General features: G+C 47.8%; 1 protein-coding gene across 1 annotated transcript; it reads left to right on the top strand.

Moving 5' to 3' along the window:
• The first annotated feature begins 4,535 nt into the window (after positions 1-4,535).
• On the top strand, positions 4,536-19,547 carry naxd (NAD(P)HX dehydratase). The gene is made up of 10 exons (XM_080198035.1): positions 4,536-4,589; positions 6,010-6,160; positions 8,751-8,796; positions 9,360-9,448; positions 10,431-10,539; positions 12,368-12,418; positions 13,617-13,721; positions 15,204-15,324; positions 16,796-16,916; positions 19,019-19,547. The coding sequence occupies exons 1-10, from the start codon at positions 4,544-4,546 to the stop codon at positions 19,167-19,169; spliced, it is 990 nt and encodes a 329-aa protein (XP_080054161.1). The 5' UTR covers positions 4,536-4,543; the 3' UTR covers positions 19,170-19,547.
• The last annotated feature ends 441 nt before the right edge of the window (positions 19,548-19,988 follow it).

Here is a 19,988-nt window from a genome sequence, read left to right as displayed (position 1 = left end):
AGGACACTAAGGAGTAATTTTAGCACGACCAATCAACCTGGCATGTTTGGACTGTGGGAGGAAACCGGAGCACCCAGAGGAAACCCACACAGACACGGGGAGAATGTACAAACTCCACACAGACAGTGAGCCGAGCCGGGAATCGAACCCAGGTATCTGGAGCTGTGAAGCCACTGTGCTACCGTGCTGCCCTAATCAGAGACTGTGGAGGAGTGGGGAGAGGTGGGGGGAGCAAGAGTTGGGTGTAGTTTGCATACACGTGGAAACCAACCCCCTCTTTTGGATGATATCACTGAGGGCAGCATATAGATGAGAAAGGGAAAGAAGCCAAGGATAGATCCTTGGGAACATCAGAGGTAACAGCATGGGAAGAGAAGCCTTTCACCTCCAAATCCTTTCAGATACTCCTAAAGAACTACCGCTGACTTTAGTCACTAACCTAGTATTTCCTTCTGTGCTTTGGTCTCACAGTTTGTTGCCCCTAATGAGGATCTTTGGACCGTTACAGGCGCCAACTAAATGGAACTTGTAGTTGTTGATACAAATCTTGTAGCAGGAGAAAATGCAAAGACATTTTTCACATCAGTAAAAGCCAGGACCTGTCCTGCCACAACAATCCATCTCTTTAACATAAGAACATAAGAAATAGGAGCAGGAGTAGGCCATCTAGCCCTTCGAGCCTGCCCCGCCATTCAATAAGATCATGGCTGATCTGTCGTGGCTCAGTTCCACCTTCCCGCCCTCTCCCCATAACCCTTAATCCCCTCTCTTATCAAAAACCCATCAACCCGCGTCTTAAAAATATTTAGCGAGGCAGCCTCCACCACTTCAACGGGCAGAGAATTCCAGAGATTCACCACCCTTTGAGTGAAGAAGTTCCTCAACTCCGTTCTAAACCGCCCCCCCCCCTTTATCTTGAGGCTGTGCCCCCTAGTCCTGCTGTCTTTTTTGAGCAGGAAGAGTCTCTCCACCTCTATCCTATCCATCCCATTCATCATGTTATACGTCTCAATGAGATCTCCCCTCATTCTTCTTTAAACTGGTTAAGTCAATGTCAACCAACAGCTGATCCTGTTTCTGGTTTTTATATCTGATTTCAGTCAGGTTGAAGGGTTCAAACTGAGGTCTCAACAAACCCTTACCAATCTGGTCTTTAGATCTCAGCGGACTGCCCCACGATAGACCGGAATACACCGAGGCTCTGTCTACTTCAAGACCCATGCTTAATATTGGACAGAGAGCAGGGGAGTTTGCTCTGGTAAAGGGCCTATATTTATCCCTCAGTCAACAGCATAAAACATACTATAGGTCTGACAGCAACTGCCGAGAGAAAATACAGCCAACATTTCCAGGCTGGGTGACCTTTTGTCAGAGATTTTCCAGCATTTTCTATTTTTGTTTCACATTCCAGCATCCAGAGTATTTTCTCTTTAGCATTAAACATACTGTCTGGGTCACTGTCCCTTGCTGCTTATGGGCTCTTGCTGTGCACAGATTGGCTGCTGTGTCTCCAACACAATCGGTTGGGCTAAAACCTGGTGTTGTCAGACTTTTTACTGTGTTTACCCCAGTCCAACGCCGGCATATCCACATCATCTCCAACACTACAACAGTGACCACATCTCATAAAAAATACTTGATTGGCTATGAAGTACTTTGGTGTTTTCCATGATTGTGAAAGGTGTTGTACAAATGTTAATGTTTCTCTAAGGCGATTCTGAAATTTACCCTTTGGAATGTCCAAAGGAACAAAACACACAGGAACAATGTCTTTTTGCTAATTAAAAGAGTGATTGTCACTGGGTGAGAAGCTGACTGCTGAGATCAACATCATGTGACTGCTTTGTTGCTGTGTCAATATCCAAGCTGAGAAATAGCCTTGAGCATCAAACAGAGACTAACACACATGTGCAAGATCTTAACCCTGCTCACAAGAACCAATCAGCACCATATCCTCTGATGATTTCACCAGTTACTATTTTAATCATGATGGGAGCATAAGAATTGCTCAGAGCCCACTGCGATTTTAACCCCTGACTGCTGCAGTAATGACCAGCGCTGGGAAGGAGGGAGAATCATAGGTACAGGAATGCTTTGGCCTATCTGTCTCCCTTCAGCACTCTTCTCCACCCACATACCCCTGCACCTTCCCCCACAACATATCCTCAACCCCCTTGAATCCTTCCTCTGCATCCTCCATACTGCACCCTGTTTTATTAACTGCTTTCTCAATCTATCCTGCCACCTTCAATGACTTAGGTACATATACCCACAGAGTCTCTGTTTCCTTTAGCCTTGTACCCTTTACTTTATATTCTCTCTGTGTTCTTCCTACTCAAGTGTATCACACTTGTCCACACTAAATTTAATCTGCCACTCATTCCACTAAGCTAATTGTGTTCTCTTGGAGTCTTTCACTATCCTTCTCACAATTCACAATACGTTCCAGTTGTGGGATCTGTGTAATGACCTCAATAAGGCTCACAAGGTGGCCTCTTGGAGTATGAGCTCCCTGATTGAGGTAATGATTGCCTTTCCAATCAGGGAGTCTACCTGTGTATATATTGAGGAGACTCAGGGCTGCTGACACTCCGGGTTCTGAAGCACTCTCAGGAGTGGAGATAAGTTTGTAAATAAATGGAATCTGGTGAAGGAACACCGGCCTCTCAGGAGATACTTCAATCTGAAATATTGAAATTATGCCCCTTTCACCAAGGTCTAGAAATATATTAAGAGCAGGGGTCTTAACACTGACCCCTGGGGAATTCCAGCGTAACCTTTCTCCAGCCTGAAAAGCTTCATTTATCACTGGTTTCATTCACTCAGCGCATTCCATATCCATCTTGTTCTGTCCCTTTTACTCCACGGGGCTCTAACCTTGTCCTCAGGTCTGTTGTGTGGCACTTTATCAGATGTCTTTTAGAAGTCCATGCACATCACATTGACAGCATTACCCTCATCAACCCTTTATGCTACCTGAACAGAACACTGAAACAGGTTAGTCAGTGCTGTCCTTTCTCAATAAAGCCTCATCTGCCCAACTGGTTGTTAATTTTGTCCTGAATTATCTTTTCTAGACACTTTCCCACCAACAAGGTGGAACTGACTGGCTTGCTATTACTGGGCTCATTCTTTCACCCTTTTGTGAAGAAGGACATAACATTTGCAATTCTCCAGATCTCTACAGTTAGGGTGGATTGGAAGGTTAAGTTTATTTATTAGTGTCACAAGTAGGCTCACATTAACACAGCAATGAACTGTGAAAATCCCCTAGTTGCCACACTCCGGCGCCTGTTCGGATACACTGAGGGAGAATTTAGCACAGCCAATGCACCAAACCAGCATGTCTTTCGGTTTGTGGGAAGAAACTGGAGCACCCAGAGGAATCGCATGCAGACACGGGGAGAACATGCAGAATCCACACAGACAGTGACTCAAGACAGAAATTGAACCTGGGTCCCTGGCGCACAAGGCAGTAGTGTGCCACTGTGCCACTGCCACCCAGAGGGCTAAAGCCCCTTCAATTTGCACCTTGACTTTCCTCAGTATCAATGGAGGCACCCTGACAAAGAGACAGAAAGTAACATGAGGACGGTCTCAACCGGGATCTTGGGTTCATGTTACATTATGTGTAACCCCCATGATTTGCCTGGACTTGCAAAATCTCACTAACTGTCCTGTCTGGAGACAATACACATCTCTTTAACATGTGCTTAATGTTCTGTCCACTGACATTGTTTGTACCTTTAAGACTTGATTAGCTGTAAAGACTCACATTCCAACCATTGTTTTATGAATTGAGTTTGTATCTTTATATGCCCTGTTTGTGAACAGATCTCCCACTCACCTGATGAAGGAGCAGCGCTCTGAAAGCTAGTGGCTTGTGCTACCAAATAAACCTGTTGGACTTTTAACCTGGTGTTGTGAGACTCCTTATAAAATACTCAACCATTTACTACCTCAGCCATGCCCCCTCAGACAACATGCAAAAATTAACTTGTTGTGGGATCTTGCTGTGCATAGATTACATCACGTATTTCCTAGGACGGTGACTACACTTCAAAGGCTGTTTTAATTCACTATAGAGCATTGTGATTCCTCCAGGGGGTGTGAAAGGTGCTACAGAAATGCAATGTTTTCCTTGTTGCAATAAATGCCAAATAAATTGTGATGGTTTATGGTGAAACTGTGATTGGCTTGTTCCTATAGACCCTGTGATTGGCTAATTATTCCTGAGCCTGTGATTGGATAGTTGCAACAGGCCTTCTGACTGGCTAGTTGTTTCAGATCCTGTCATTGGCTGATTACTGCAGACACTGTGATTGGCTAGTTGCTCCAGGCGTTGTGATTGATGTTATTGTAGAGTCTGTGATTGGCTGGTTAATCCAGATCCTGTGATTGGCTAGTTGTTCCGGACGCTGTGATTGGCTGGTTTCAGATCATGTCATTGGCTGGTTGTTTCAGATCCGTTGATTGGTTGGTTGCTGTGTATCGTTTGGGTGAGCTGTTGTTTCTATCGCTCTGATTGGTTATTCCCTACCGGATGTATCAATGGAAACAGCTGGCGGCCGCCGGGCCCCGCACCGCAGGTAAAAAACCGCCGGAACCCGGGACCCCCCCCCCCCACCCCCAACCCGGGATCCCCCTCACCCCCAACCCGGGACCCCACCCCCCACCCGGGACCCCACCCCCCACCCCCAACCCGGGACCCCCCCCCCCACCCCCAACCCGGGACCCCCACCCCCACCCCCACCCCCACCCCAACACGGGACACCCCCCACCACCAACCCGGGACCCCCCCACCCCCGCCCCGAGCCCGGGACCCCCCACCACCCCCAACTCCTTCCAGAGCCCGGGATGAATATCAACACCGGGACCGGGTCACCAGCACCGGAGGCAGGAATAGTCCACCGGGCCCTCGCTGCTTTGGCCTCGATCGCAGCTGCTTTGTGCTGCCTGCGGATTAAAGTTAAACCTCCCCGGGACCCAAACACTGCAGCGCCCCGCCGACAGTGCAGCACTCCCTCAGCACTGACCCTCTGACAGTGCGGCACTCCCTCAGCACTGACCCTCTGACAGTGCGGCACTCCCTCAGCACTGACCCTCTGACAGTGCGGCACTCCCTCAGCACTGACCCTCCGACAGTGCAGCACTCCCTCAGCACTGACCCTCTGACAGTGCGGCACTCCCTCAGCACTGACCCTCTGACAGTGCGGCACTCCCTCAGCACTGACCCTCCGACAGTGCGGCACTCCCTCAGCACTGACCCTCTGACAGTGCGGCACTCCCTCAGCACTGACCCTCCGACAGTGCGGCACTCCCTCAGCACTGACCCTCCGACAGTGCGGCACTCCCTCAGCACTGACCCTCTGACAGTGCAGCACTCCCTCAGCACTGACCCTCTGACAGTGCAGCACTCCCTCAGCACTGACCCTCTGACAGTGCAGCACTCCCTCAGCACTGACCCTCTGACAGTGCGGCACTCCCTCAGCACTGACCCTCTGACAGTGCAGCACTCCCTCAGCACTGACCCTCTGACAGTGCGGCACTCCCTCAGCACTGACCCTCTGACAGTGCAGCGCTCCCTCAGCACTGACCCTCTGACAGTGCGGCACTCCCTCAGCACTGACCCTCTGACAGTGCAGCGCTCCCTCAGCACTGACCCTCTGACGGTGCGGCGCTCCCTCGGCACTGACCCTCTGACAGTGCGGCACTCCCTCAGCACTGACCCTCTGACAGTGCGGCGCTCCCTCGGCACTGACCCTCTGACGGTGCGGCGCTCCCTCGGCGCCAACCCTTGAGATTGTGCCTGGAATTTGTGCTCAAGTTTGTGATGTGTGAAGCTCAAATCCACAATCTTGTGATTTGGAAATGGGGTCGAGACAGTTAGAAGCTTTTAGCTTCCCTAATTCTGAATTCAGTTGGAACGGGGGCGCTGAGGAAGGAGAATGTGTTGAACTGTTGGTTCTGTCTGATGATACTGTGTGTTTTCTTCCCTCTGTGTTTCAGTTCTGTATAGAGCTTTTACATTTCATAGTCACAGACCTGAAGGGAATATGGAAAAGAACCTTCAGCTTGTCCGGAATATTGTACCTCCTCTAACTGAGAAAAAACATAAAGGACAAGATGGAAAGATTGGAATTATTGGTGGATGTACCGAGTGAGTGTGCTGCAGTTCCTGTCCCATTCTGTAGTTACTGAAGTTAATAACTATAAATGAAATCACACATGCAGTACACTGACATTAGGGTATGTTCTGGACTCATATCAGAGTCTGTCTGTGTATCTGAGTCTCGCCAAAGCCAGAGACTGGAACAAGAACCCACATTCACACAGCACTGTGAACATGCGCTGATGCTCCTTGGGGTTCTGACTGGTGGAGGTAGGCTGAGGCCGGGGGTAGCAGCTGGGAGATGGAGAAGGGAACAGGGTTGAAGGGAAGTAAAGGGAGGGAGATTAGATTTGTTTTGATTTATTATTGTCACGTGTATTAACATACAGTGAAAAGAATTGTTTCTTGCACGCAATACAGACAAAGCACACTGTTTATAGAGAAGGAAAGGAGACAGAGCAGAATGTAGTGTTACAGTCACAGCGAGGGTGTAGAGAAAGATCAACTTAATGCGAGGTAAGTCCATTCAAAAGTCTGATGGCAGCAGGGAAGAAGCTGTTCTTGAGTCGGTTGGTACATGACGTCAGACTTTTGTATCTTTTTCCCGAAGGAAGAAGGTGGAAGAGAGAAAGTCCGGGGTGCGTGGGGTCCTTAATTATGCTGACTGCTTTGCCGAGGCAGCGGGAAGTGTAGACAGAATCAATGGATGGGAGGCTGGTTTGTGTGATGGTTTGGGCTACATTCACAACCTTTTGTAGATCTTTGAGGTCTTGGGCAGAGCAGGAGCCCAGACCAAGCTGTGATATAACCAGAAAAAATGTTTTCCATGGTGCATCTGTAGAAGTTGGTGAGAGTCGTACTGAACATGTCAAATTTCCTTAGCCGCCTGAGAAAGGAGAGGCATTAGTGAGCTTTCTTAACGATAGTGTCGGCATTGGGGGGGACCAGGACAGGTTGTTGGTGATCTGGACACCTAAAAACTTGAAGCTCTCGACCCTACTTCATCCCCATTGATGTAGACAGGGGCATATTCTTCTTTATGCTTCCTGAAGTCGATGACAATCTCCTTTATTTTGTTGATATTGAGGGAGAAATTATTGTTGCTGCACCAGTTCAGCAGATTCTCTACCTCATTCCTGTATTCGACATTGAGATCCAGCCCACTACGGTGGTGTCGTCAGCAAACTTGAAAATTGAGTTGGTTAATGAGGAGTATAACAGGGGGCTGAGAACACAGCCTTGTGGGGCCCCGGTGTTGAGGATGACCGTGGAGGAGGTGTTGTTGCCTATCCTTACTGATTGTAGTCTGTGGGTTAGGAAGTTCGGGATCCAGTCGCAGAGGGAGGAGCCGAGGCCCAGGCCACAGAGTTCGGAGGTGAGTTTCTTGGGAATAATAGTGTTGGAGGGGTTGAGTGAGGAGAGGACAGGAGGGAGACTGAGGGAGAGCGGATTGATGGAGTGACAGGTCTGTGGGACCTACTGTGCAATGTACACTTTGTTATTTGCATTTTTGGTTTAAAAGTACTTTCACAGAAAATAAAACTGGGTGAAATAAATGATAATTGGAGAAATTAAATAGACCTGTGACAAGTGATGTTCCTCAGGGATCAGTGCTGGGACCTTTGCTATTTGTAATATATCGAAATGATTTGGAAGAAAATGTAACAGGTTGATTAATAAGTTTGCAGACAACACAAGGATTGGTGGATTTGCGGATAGTGATGAGGACCATCGGAGAATACAGCAGGATATAGATCAGTTGGAGACCTGGGCAGAGAGATGGCAGATGGAGTTTAATCCGGTCAAATGTGAGGTAATGCATTTTGGAAGGTCTAATACAGATAGGAAATATACAGTAAATGGCAGAACCTTAAGAGTATTGATAGGCAGAGGGATCTGGCTGTACAGATACACAGGTCACTGAAAGTGGCAATGCAGGTGGAGAAGGTAGTCAAGAAGGCATATGACATGCTTGCCTTCATCAGCCAGGGTATTGGGTTTAAAAATTGGCAAGTCATGTTGCAGCTTTATAGAACCTTAGTTAGGCCGCACTTGGAATATAGTGTTCAATTCAAGTCTACACTACCAGAAGGATGTGGAGGCTTTGGAGAGGGGACAGAAAAGATTTACCAGGATGTTGCCTGGTATGGAGAGCATTAGCTACGAGGAGAGGTTGGAGAAACTTGGTTTGTTCTCACTGGAGCGATGAAGGTTGAGGGGAGACCTGATAGAAGTCTACAAGATTATGACAGGCATGGACAGAGTGGATAGTCAGAAGCTTTTTCCCAGGGTGGAAGAGTCAATTACTAGGGGGCACAGGTTTAAGGTGCGAGGGGCAGGGATTAAAGGAGATATATGAGGCAGGTTTTTTTACACAGAGAGTGATGGGTGCCTGGAACTCGTTGCCGGGGGGACAGTAGAAGTGGATACGATAGTGATTTTTCAGGGGCGTCTCGACAAGTACATGAGTAGGATGGGAATAGAGGGATACGGTCCCTGGAAGGGTAGGGAGTTTTAGTTAAGTTGGGCAGCATGGTCAGTGCAGCCTTGAAGGGCCGAATGGCCTGTTCCTGTGATGTAACTTTCTTTGTTCTTTGCACTATGTTTCAATAAGACTGCTGGTTTCTCTCATTTACAGATATACGGGGGCCCCGTACTTTGCTGCAATTGCCAGTCTAAAAGTGGTAGGTTCTTGATTGGAGTTTGAAGAATGATATTTATATTTTGTTCCAGTTTCTGTTGGGTTTGAAAATCAGACAGACGAATGCTGATAGTTTACAGCAGCACCGATGGACCACAGCAGTAGAACAGAATGCTGGCTTTAACTGATTTTCTATTGAATTATAAAACCTTTCAGGAAAATTGATCTTTTCGAGCAACCTGAGATTTTGCTGTACTGTGTAACACTGTCAGCTGGGCTGCTCTGTCACTTTAACACAACAGAATCACAATGAAAGAATTTGTGTTTGTAAACTCTGGAGGAGCCTGGCAGATTATTATAAAAACCCAGTTGCTTCACTGACCCTTTAGGGATTGGAGGTTGTCAGTGAAGCCCAAATGAATGTGTGCGTGACTCCAAACCCACACCACGTAGCTGGATCCAGTGCAACCTCGGCTGAGAATGAATGGAGGCTGGGCTGTGTAAGACACACCTGTTTGAATCGTATATTACAGGATACAGTCGACGTGAGGAAGGTGCAGAGATGTGTGCACGGTGTACATTTAATCTCTTTTTTTGCCTCTTTAGGGTGCTGACCTATCCCATGTGTTCTGCACAAAAGATGCTGCATCAGTCATTAAATCCTACAGCCCGAATGTCATTGTTCATCCTGTCCTGTAAGTCCATTTTATGTCCTTTACAGCAAGTGTTACAAAGCTCATTGAGCCTGTTTGAGGCAGGTTACAGTATCGGTCATACAGCACAGAAACACCATGTCTTCAGCTCACCATGTCTATCCTGACCATCAGATACCAATCTACACTAATCCCGTTTACTAGCACTGGGTCTGTAGCTTGCTACAGTGCTCATCCACACGCTGCTTAAATGTTGTGAGAGTTCCTGCCTCCGGCACCTTCTCGGGCAGCATGTTACATATTTCCACCACTCCTCTTTCCCTCAGATCCCCTTCTCTAAACCACATGCTCCCCACCTTAAACCTTAGCCCTCTGCCCTTGGAAACCTCTGCCATGGGGAAAAGATTCTTATGATCTACCCTATCAATGCCTCTCAATATTTTGTAGACTCCCCACCCCCGGTCAGCCTCCTCTGCTCCAAGGAAAATGAACCCAGGCTATCCACTCTCACCTCCGTGGCTGAAATGCTCCATCCCAGGCAGCATCCTCCGCACCCCCTCCAGTGCAATCACATCCTTCCTATAATGTGGCGACCAGAACTGCACACACTACTCCAGCTGTGGCCTCACCAATGTTTTACAAAGTTGTACCAAGACCTCCCTGCTCCAATATTCTATACCTTGATTAATGAAGGCACGCATTCTCCATTTTGGGAGGGCAGGAGGGTGGGGGTTGAAATTTTGTGTCGAATGGTTGCTGGTTTGTAAGCCGTCCGATACACAGATTTCAGCGAGAGCCCAGAGCAGGAAACCACCTTTGGCAAATGGTTTCAAATAAGCGACAAGCTGGGTGAAGCTGATTGCTGGAGGGAGGGAGGGACTGTCTGGCATTCATACAGGTCAGTGTGACAGTGACCAGACACACTGATGCTATCTGAAATACACAGTTATCGGGTGCGTGCGAGGGTGCAGGGCTGTGTTGTTACACTGTGATCGGTTTGGAAATCTGGTTTTGTTTTTTTCAGAGACAGTTCCAGTGGTGTGGACGAAGTGGAGAAATGGTTTCCTGCTCTGCATACAATGGTCATTGGGCCAGGCTTAGGAAGAGATGAGAAAGTCTTAGAGAATACCAAGGTGAGGTTCACAGTCTGTGTTACGGCCTGAAGAGAGGTCTATTGGGGGGTAATCGGGTTAGAAACAGACAGTCAGTATATAGTGCTACCCTTCTTTCTCCATACAGAGTTTGGAGGGCAGGGACAAGGAGGGATTGAGTGGCTTGGAGGCTGAGAGAGGGGCTGGGAGCAGAACAGAAGGTGGGAATGGACAGATAGGAGCTGGTGATAGAGGGGGCTGGGATAGGGGATGGGATGGAGGGCCTGGGGCAAGGAGGGGGGTATGTTTAGAGTGCGAGAGCACTGCCTAAGGTCTCAGCAAGATTGGGTACCATCAGGCAGACAGATCCACACTCTGAGCCTGGAAGCTTCGAGTTTGGACTAAACTCGAGTGTGGAGCTGGGAGAGACAGGAGTCGGAACACCGTATTCAGACAATGCGGACAGCATTCATCCCTGGCTGCTCTTACATCCCACAGGAACAGGAGGAGGCTATTCAGCCCCTCAAGCCTGTTCCACCATTCCATTCAATCATGGCTGATCCATATCTTAACTCCCATCTACTCACCTCCGATTGGATGTGGTTTCTATCAAACTCCGTATTTAAATTTCCAGTTGATCCTCTGACTCAGTGGAGAGAGAATTCCAGGTTTGCAGCCGCTCCGTGTGAGGAAGTGATTCCTGACGTAACCCCCTCAACAGCCTGGCTCCAGTTTGAAGGTTGTGTCCCCTAGTTCTGGACTCTTCCTCTCACTACCCCCTACCCCCCAACCCCCACCGCCCTGTCCCCAGCAGAGGAAATAATTTCTCTCTACCCACCCTATCAAATCCCCTTAAGTCATCTTCAAACTCTGTGTGATCACCTCTTAATCTCCTGAATGTAAGAGAATCCAAACCAAGTTTACTCAACCTATTATAATAACAACTTTTCCAGCCCCTGTATCATTCTGTTTCTTAAAATTCATTGATGAGATGTGGGTGCCCAGTTGCCTTTTGAGAAGGTGGCGGTGAGCTGCCTTCTTGAAACACTGCAGTAAATGTGGTGTAGGCACATCCACAGTGCTGGTAGGGAGGGAGTTCCAGGATTTTGACCCAGTGACAGTGAAGGAACCGATATATTTCCAAGTCAGGATGGTGAGTGACTCGGAGGGGAACCTCCAGGCGGTGATATTCCCAGGTATCTGCTGCCCTTGTCCTTTTTAGATGGAAGTGGTCGCGGGTTTGGAAGGTGCTGTCTAAGGATCTTTGGTGAGTTGCTGCAGTGCATCTTGTAGATGGTACACACGGCTGCTACTGAGCGTCGGGTGGAGGAGGGAGTGAATGTTTGTGGGTGTGGTGCCAATCAAACGGGGCTGCTTTGTCCTGGATGGTGTTGAGCTTCTTGAGTGTTGTTGGAGCTGCACCCATCCAGACAAGTTGGGGAATATTCCATCAGACTCCTGACCTGTGCCTTGTAGATCTGAACTTGTTGACACTCGTGTTGCCTTTGGCATCTCTGCAACAAGGAAAATTCAGAAATAGTTTTTAAAGTGTAATGTCATCAATATGCAAGAGTCACTAATAAATTCAAAGGGGAATTCAGGAGAAATGCCTTCCTCCAGAGAGAGTGAGGGGAATGAGGGACCTGCTGATACGGGGAGTGGTGAGATGAATGGTGTGGATACGTTTAAAGGGAAAGGAATGGAAGGAGATGCTGATAGGGTGGAAGAGGTTTCACTGCAGCGTGGATTAGCTAGGCTAAGCCTGTTTCTGTGCTGTAAGTTCTGAAACGTAGTCAGCCCCTTAAATCCTCTCGAGTTGGAGGATTCAGATTTCCTTTTGTTGACTGACTGCAGATTTCTTTCATAACAGGTTATCATGAGGAAATGTCAGCAGCGAGGGATTCCCATTGTCATCGACGCAGTGAGTACATCAGTCACACACATCTCACCTTATTCTAAACTCTGGATCTCCCCCCACTTGGGTTATATGGTAACTGTAGAAGGGATCATCGTTGAATCCAGATTTATTTATTTATTAGTGTCACAAGTAGGCTTACGTTAACACTGTAATGAAATTACTGTGAAAATCCTGGTGCCTGTTGGGGTACTGAAGGAGAATTTAGCGTGGCCGATACACCTAACCAGCACGTCTTTCAGACTGGGGGAGGAATCCAGAGCACCTGGCAGAAACCCATGCAGACACGGGGAGAACGTGCAGACGGCACACAGACCTAAGTCGGGAATTGAACCCAGATCCCTGGTGGTAGCAATAACCACTGTGCCACCCATTGGGATTCCAGTGGCACCTTTTATGATCCCAAGACACCCCAAGCACTTTCCAACTAGTGAGCTACTTTTGAAGTGTAATCATTGTTGCAATGTGAAAACAGGACAGCCAGTTTGGACACAACAAGAGCCCATAAACAGCAATCCATTAGTTGCAGGATGAAGGGTGACCAGAACATCAGGGAGAATTCATGCTAATGGGAACTTTCACATCTATTTAAGATGGCATTTCCCAACAGTGCAGTGCTCCCTCGGCGCTGACCCTGAGGCGGGGCGGCGCTCCCTCGGCGCTGACCCTGTGGCGGGGCGGCGCTGACCCTGTGGCGGGGCGGCGCTGACCCTGTGGCGGGGCGGCGCTGACCCTGTGGCGGGGCGGCGCTCCCTCGGCGCTGACCCTGTGGCGGGGCGGCGCTCCCTCGGCGCTGACCCTGTGGCGGGGCGGCGCTGACCCTGTGGCGGGGCGGCGCTCCCTCGGCGCTGACCCTGTGGCGGGGCGGCGCTCCCTCGGCGCTGACCCTGTGGCGGGGCGGCGCTGACCCTGTGGCGGGGCGGCGCTCCCTCGGCGCTGACCCTGTGGCGGGGCGGCGCTCCCTCGGCGCTGACCCTGTGGCGGGGCGGCGCTCCCTCGGCGCTGACCCTGTGGCGGGGCGGCGCTCCCTCTGGGAATGTCATCATAGCTTTGGAGAATCTAATCATTAAATGAATCTGACTCCAAGCATCTTTTGGGTGTATAGAAGAATTTTGAATTTTTACAAAGCTGTGAGGTGTTGATTTGTGTGTTCTGGATGTTGAGAATCAGGAATCCTGACTGTTGGTATTGTTCCCTTTATCAGGATGGTTTATGGGTGATTGTCCAGGAACCTACTGTGATCCAGGGATACAGTAAAGCCATCCTTACACCAAATGTTGTGGAATTTGCCAGACTTTACAAGGCGGTGGTGAGTATTTGTACAGGATAAACAATGGGACTTTCCAACCCACAAGTGGGAATTGTTAGGCAGCTCCAAGTTTGCTGTGTCAATGATATTTTAGTTCAGTGACGTTTGCTGAGAATTGGCTGATTTGGCAGCTCGAGTGTGAGTCTCGCAAGGTTGTTTGGTGTTTCTGAGTCCCTTTGAGAAACTCTTACATTGAAAGAGGGTTGGTAAGCAGAGGGCCACAGAAATAAGGTATCTGGTAAAAAGCCTGGCAGCAGTTTAGGATTTTTAATTGATGCAGTGAGTATCTGGAATGCACTGTCGAAATTATGTCATGATGTGGGTATGCCGGCGTTGGACTGGCGTAAACACAGTAAAAAGTCTGACAACACCAGGTTTTAGTCCAACCGATTTATCAAATAAATAGGTTGGACTAAAACCTGGTGTTGTCAGACTTTTTACTGAAATTATGTCACGCAGGTTCAACAATAAGGTCATAAGGAGTAGGCCGTGAGGCTGCTGCATCATTTAATAAGATCATGGCTGATCTGACTGAGGTTTTAACTCCATTTTCCTGTGTATCCCCCATAACCGTTCAGTCCTTTGTCAATTTAAAATCTAACTCCATCCACCCTGAATATATTGAATGATTCAGTGTCCACCACTGTCTGTGGAAGAGAATTCCAGAGACTAACCACCCTCAGAGAAAAAATTCCTCCTCATCTCAGTCTTAAATAGGAGAGCACTTATTTAGAAACTGTACCCCCAGTTCATACTCCCCCATGAGGGAAACCATCCTCTCAGTATTCATTCTCTGAACCCCCTCTGAATGCTACATGTGTCAATAAGGTCACCTGTCATTCTTCCAAACACCAACGGGTATAGGCCCAACCTTTTCTCATAAAGCAACCCCCTCATCCCAGATATCTTTTCCGCTTCCAATACAAGAACGTCCCTCCTTCAGTAAGGATATCAAAGCTGTGCATAGTACTGCAAGTATGGTCTCAGCAATGTCCTGTATGGTTGTAGCAAGACTTCCCTACTTTAACACTCTACCTGCCTTGCAACAGAAGTCAGCATTCCTTTCACCTTTGTAATTACCTGCTGTACCCACATGCTGATTTTCTTTTGTGATTCATACACAAGGACACCCAGATCCCTCTGCACTGCAGCATTCTACAGACTTCCCCATTTCAATAATCTGCTGCTTTTTTTATTTTTCCTGCTAAAGGTCACAACCTCTTATTTTCCACAATGCAGAAACTGCCAAATTTCTGCTCATTCACTTCACCCAAATATCTCCCTTTTGCAGACTTCCAAAAAGTCATTTGACCAGGATACATTTCCAGGGCAATGGGAAAAGAGCAGGGAAAAAGGAATAATTGGAAGAATCTTTCAGAAAGCTGACACAGGCACAGTGGGCTGAATGGGTACTATGCTATGCACATTGTTTGTTATAGGCATTCAGGTAGATTAGAAGTGAAATGGATTCTCTGTACTTAGCTCAAGGATCCTTTGGATGAGTGTGATCACCAAGGCAACTTGCTTCAACTCACCCAGGCACTGGGGAACCTGACTATTGTTCAGAAGGGACAGAAAGATCTAATTTCAGATGGAACCACAGGTGAGTTTTACTAATGTGGAAGTTGTGACTGAAATGTTTCCTGTAGCAGCTCAGTCACCCAGGCTGCAAGAACTCTCCCAGATGTCTGCTCTCCTCTACTTCTTACCTCTTGTACAATCCCAATGTCCATCCCTGCACCACAGGTAACTGTGTCTTCAGCTGCCTGAACCCTAAGCTCAGAATTCCCTCCCTAAACCTCCGTGTCTCTTTCTTTAAGACTCTCCTTAAAATGCCTGCCTTTATGACCAGGCATAGAGGTCTGGTCTGTTACTGAGCTCAACTACCAATCTCCAGCCCTTCAGTGATCACAGTGAGAGTCTGGACCTGTGTTCAGCTGCTGCTCCACGTTCTCAGCCCCACGCTCCAACACTGCTTGGCATCCCCAAACTCGCGCTATTACCAGCATGTATCACACTCTGCTGTGCTACCATGTCACTGGGTATATTTGAAGTCTCTGTTAATTCATTAAGATTATCCAATATAAGATTGGGACTTTGCACTGAGTGGTGGAGAGTTTGTTGGGCTGACCAGAAGCTCCACACACTACTGGCATTTCCCCATGCTACACAACATTTTAGCCAATAACCAAGAAAGTAAAACAGCCGCAACCAGCTTAAAAAAAACTGTGCGCCACACGTCATGTGCATCATGCTTTGGGATTTCATGAGTAAGATTCAAGCTTGAATTCACAATGAAACACACACCACAGAACAGAGAGAGAACAAACTTGCATTCCTATAGTGGTGACATGGGAATATCCCAAAGTGTTTCACAGCTGATGCTGCCCTATTGAGGAGTACACACTGTTGTAATGTAGGAAGTAGGACAGCCCTCACTGCAGCACTCCCTCAGCACTGACCCTCTGACAGTGCGGCACTCCCTCAGCACTGACCCTCTGACAGTGCGGCACTCCCTCAGCACTGACCCTCTGACAGTGCGGCACTCCCTCAGTAATGACCCTCTGACAGTGCGGCACTCCCTCAGCACTGACCCTCTGACAGTGCGGCACTCCCTCAGCACTGACCCTCTGACAGTGCGGCACTCCCTCAGTAATGACCCTCTGACAGTGCGGCGCTCCCTCAGCACTGACCCTCTGACGGTGCGGCACTCCCTCAGCACTGACCCTCTGACAGTGCGGCACTCCCTCAGCACTGACCCTCTGACGGTGCGGCACTCCCTCAGCACTGACCCTCTGACCGTGCGGCACTGGCCCCCTCCCCCAGGTGGCACTAAATACAAATGTTTCCACATTGGTCTATTCAAAACCTATTAAAGTAAATGACTCGATGTAATAGTTAAGTGTTTCAGACAGAGTTAATCAACATTGATGATACGAATAATTTATACTATTGGTACAACTACTTAATGATTAAATAGATTAAACATCTTTCTCCTTTTTAAAATGTATTAGTGAGTGGATAATTTAACAAACATTTCAGGTTAAGCTAACAGAATACCTGTCTGTGTTTAGTGCTGATCTGTTCACAGCAAGGCAGTGGTCGGAGGTGCGGGGGTCAGGGAGACCTGCTGTCTGGATCCCTGGGGGTCCTAGCACACTGGGCTTTCACCGCTGGGACAGAGAAAACAGACGGGTAAGAATGGCCACTGGGCTCTCTCTGCGCAGTGCAAATAGGTTTTGTTTTGTTTCTGATGCTAATGAGCCTCTACCTGCTTACACAGGAGTGAGCCGCATCTGGAATAGTGCTGGAAACTCCCACTTCTGTGCTCTGGGTTCAACCCCCACTCTAGACAATGCCAGAGATCCAGATGGTGCCGGGGAGATGAAGCTGAAACTTCAGTCAGTACCAAGCAGGCTGAAGTGCTGTCTCTGACCTCCAGTGGAATACTCGAGTCTAGTGGGTGTATACATCTCTTCCCTCCCTCACTCCATCTCCCCACATACACATTATATAGGGTAGTGGACTGCCAGATTAACCCTCTGTTGCCTGGCATAAATATGGCTTTGGTCATGGGAGCAGTTTTCATCTTGCAGCAGATCAGAATGTTAATCATGTTACCGAGGAAATATCCAGGTTAAACGGGATGGTTAGTTAACAAATCCCTCCAGAATGTGGATATGTCTAACTGCCAAAGATCCACAGCCATGTCCCCTGGGCTGCCTGGACTTGCCCAGTCTCTGCGTAAGGTTCTCAGCTGAAACTCTGCACTGAAGCTTCCCTATTCCTCTTGCTGTTTGTAAGGCCGGGCTGGGACAAGCTATCAGTGTTTAACATCCTGGCTAGACTCCTGCCCTCTGGCTGAAATGGAGAGGCTGTGTGTAAAACATAGAGATTGAAGATGCATGTTCCCACACTCTAGTTTAATCGTGTCAGCAGCGAACCAAGGATGTAAAATACTAACCAGTTCTGCTTTAGAGAGACAATTTCTTTCCTGATTTGTGATACAGGAAAGATTTGAGATGCTCAAAATTACAAAGGGTATTGATAAAGAGAAACTGATTTCACTGTCGAGGGTCAATATTAAGGTAATTGATAAAAGAACCAGAGGGGAAGGTGCGGAGAATTCACTGTACACGGTGAGTTGTTATGAACTGGAAGGCACTGCCTGAAAGGGTGGTGGGAGCAGATTTAACGATAACTTTCACAGAAACATAGAAGATAGGAGGAGGCCATTCGGCCCTTCGAACCTGCTCCACTATTCATTACAATCATGGCTGATCATCCAACTCAATAGCCTAATCCTACTTTCTCCCCATAACCTTTAATCCTATTCACCCCAAGTGCTATATCCAGCCACCTCTTGAATACATTCAAAGTTTTGGCATCAACTACTTCCTGTGGGAATGAATTCCACAGGCTCACCACTCTCTGGGTGAAGAAATGTCTCCTCAACTCCGTCCTAAATGGTCTACCCCGAATCCTCAGACTGTGACCCCCTGGTTCTGGACTCCCCCCCACCATTGGGAACATCCTCCCTGCATCTACCCTGTCTAGTCCTGTTAGAATTTTAAGTCTCTGAGATTTCCCCCCTCATTCATCTGAACTCCAGCGAAAACAATCGTAACCTAGTCAATGTCTCCTCATACGTCAGTCCTGCCATCCCTGGAATCAGCCTGGTAAACATTCGCTGCATTCCCTCGAGAGCAAGAACATCCTTCCTCAGAAAAGGGGACCAAAACTGCACACAATACTCTCGGTGTGGCCTCACCAAGGCCTGTATGATTGCAACAACACATCCCTGCTCCTGTACTCGAAACCTTGCACAATGAAGGCCAACGTGCCATTTGCTGCCTGCTGCCCCTACATGCTTACCTTCAGTGAGTGGTGCACAAGGACACCCAGGTCCCACTGCACATTCCCCTCTCCCAATTTATATCCATTCAGGTAGTAATCTACCTCCTTGTCTTTGCTTCCAAAGTGAATAACCTCATATTTATCCAAATTACACTGCATCTGCTATTGATTTGTCCACTCACCCAACCTGATCAGATCATGCTTAAGGATCTCTGCATCCTTGTCACAGTTCCCCCTCCCACCCAATTTGGTTTCATCTGTAAACTTTGAGATGTTACACGTTTCAAAAGGGGATTGGGTAAATACTTGAATGGGAGAAATGTTCAGCGTTCTGGAGAAGGAGCAGGGGAGTGGGACTAATTTGGATGTTTCTATCACAGCCATGAAGCTGCAATGTATGATTCTAAGATGCAGGTGTCTCATTGCATTCTCTCTTCCAGATTAAATCCCACTCTTGTTGCTGCTTTTGGAGCCTGTGTCTTGACAAGGCAGTGCAACTACCAAGCTTTCCAAAAACATCAGCGCTCAATGACAACTTCCGACATGATTGCAGAGATTAGTACGGCTTTTAACAAACTCTTTGAAAGCTAAAGGGTTAAATAGGCAGTTGGCAGGGAAAGGTGTGATGAATACTGTACTGAGGAGCCAGAGTTTGTGGACTGTACTGATTGCTGGCACTTCCCATGAAGTAACTTAGCAGTGTTACTTCTTCAACAATATACATGCTCAATAGTTAAAGAACTGGATGCAGCAGTTTTGTTGAGCTGAATTTCCATCTTCGAAAGAAAACATCCAAATAATGGAATTATAATGGAACTGTTGGAGCGAGGGACGGGACAGTAAGTTCAATATTCTAAAATGCAATGCTCCAAGATACCAATGCTTCAATCCTTTGTTGGAAAATTGGTAAAGTGTCGATTGAACTTATTTCCATTCCCTGATCTAAATAAAAACATTGTATTAAACAGATTGCTTTTTCACTACTGGTGTCTAAATCTCCTTGTTTTACCAGCTCAGTAGTTCAGTTTGGGAGCAATTCACCTGACTCACTGATCAGTGCAGTGATTGTTTGACACAAGATTTAAGATGAATGTTGATCTCCTGGACATGAGTCCAGTGTAGGGATCAGGAGGCACGGGGTACATTTAGTTGAAAGGCTGTTGAGTGCCAGCAGGTAGCACTCGTGCCTCTGAATCTGATGATCATGGGTTCAAACCTCACTCAAGACACTTGAGCACATCATCCAGCATGATAATTCCAGCACAATACCCAGACAGTAGCATGATGTTGGAGGGGCTGTACTGGATGAGTGGTACTGAGGAAGAATTGGCATTGTAGGGGCTGTACCAAGGGAATGCAGTTCTATAGGTGGGGTAGCACAGACAAAGTGAAGGAGTGTTGTACTGTCAG

The sequence above is a fragment of the Carcharhinus amblyrhynchos genome, chromosome 10, assembly GCF_965287045.1.
Source record: "Carcharhinus amblyrhynchos chromosome 10, sCarAmb.v2.hapA, whole genome shotgun sequence".
Taxonomy (NCBI): domain Eukaryota; kingdom Metazoa; phylum Chordata; class Chondrichthyes; order Carcharhiniformes; family Carcharhinidae; genus Carcharhinus; species Carcharhinus amblyrhynchos.
This window is presented reverse-complemented; position numbering and strand designations above follow the sequence as displayed.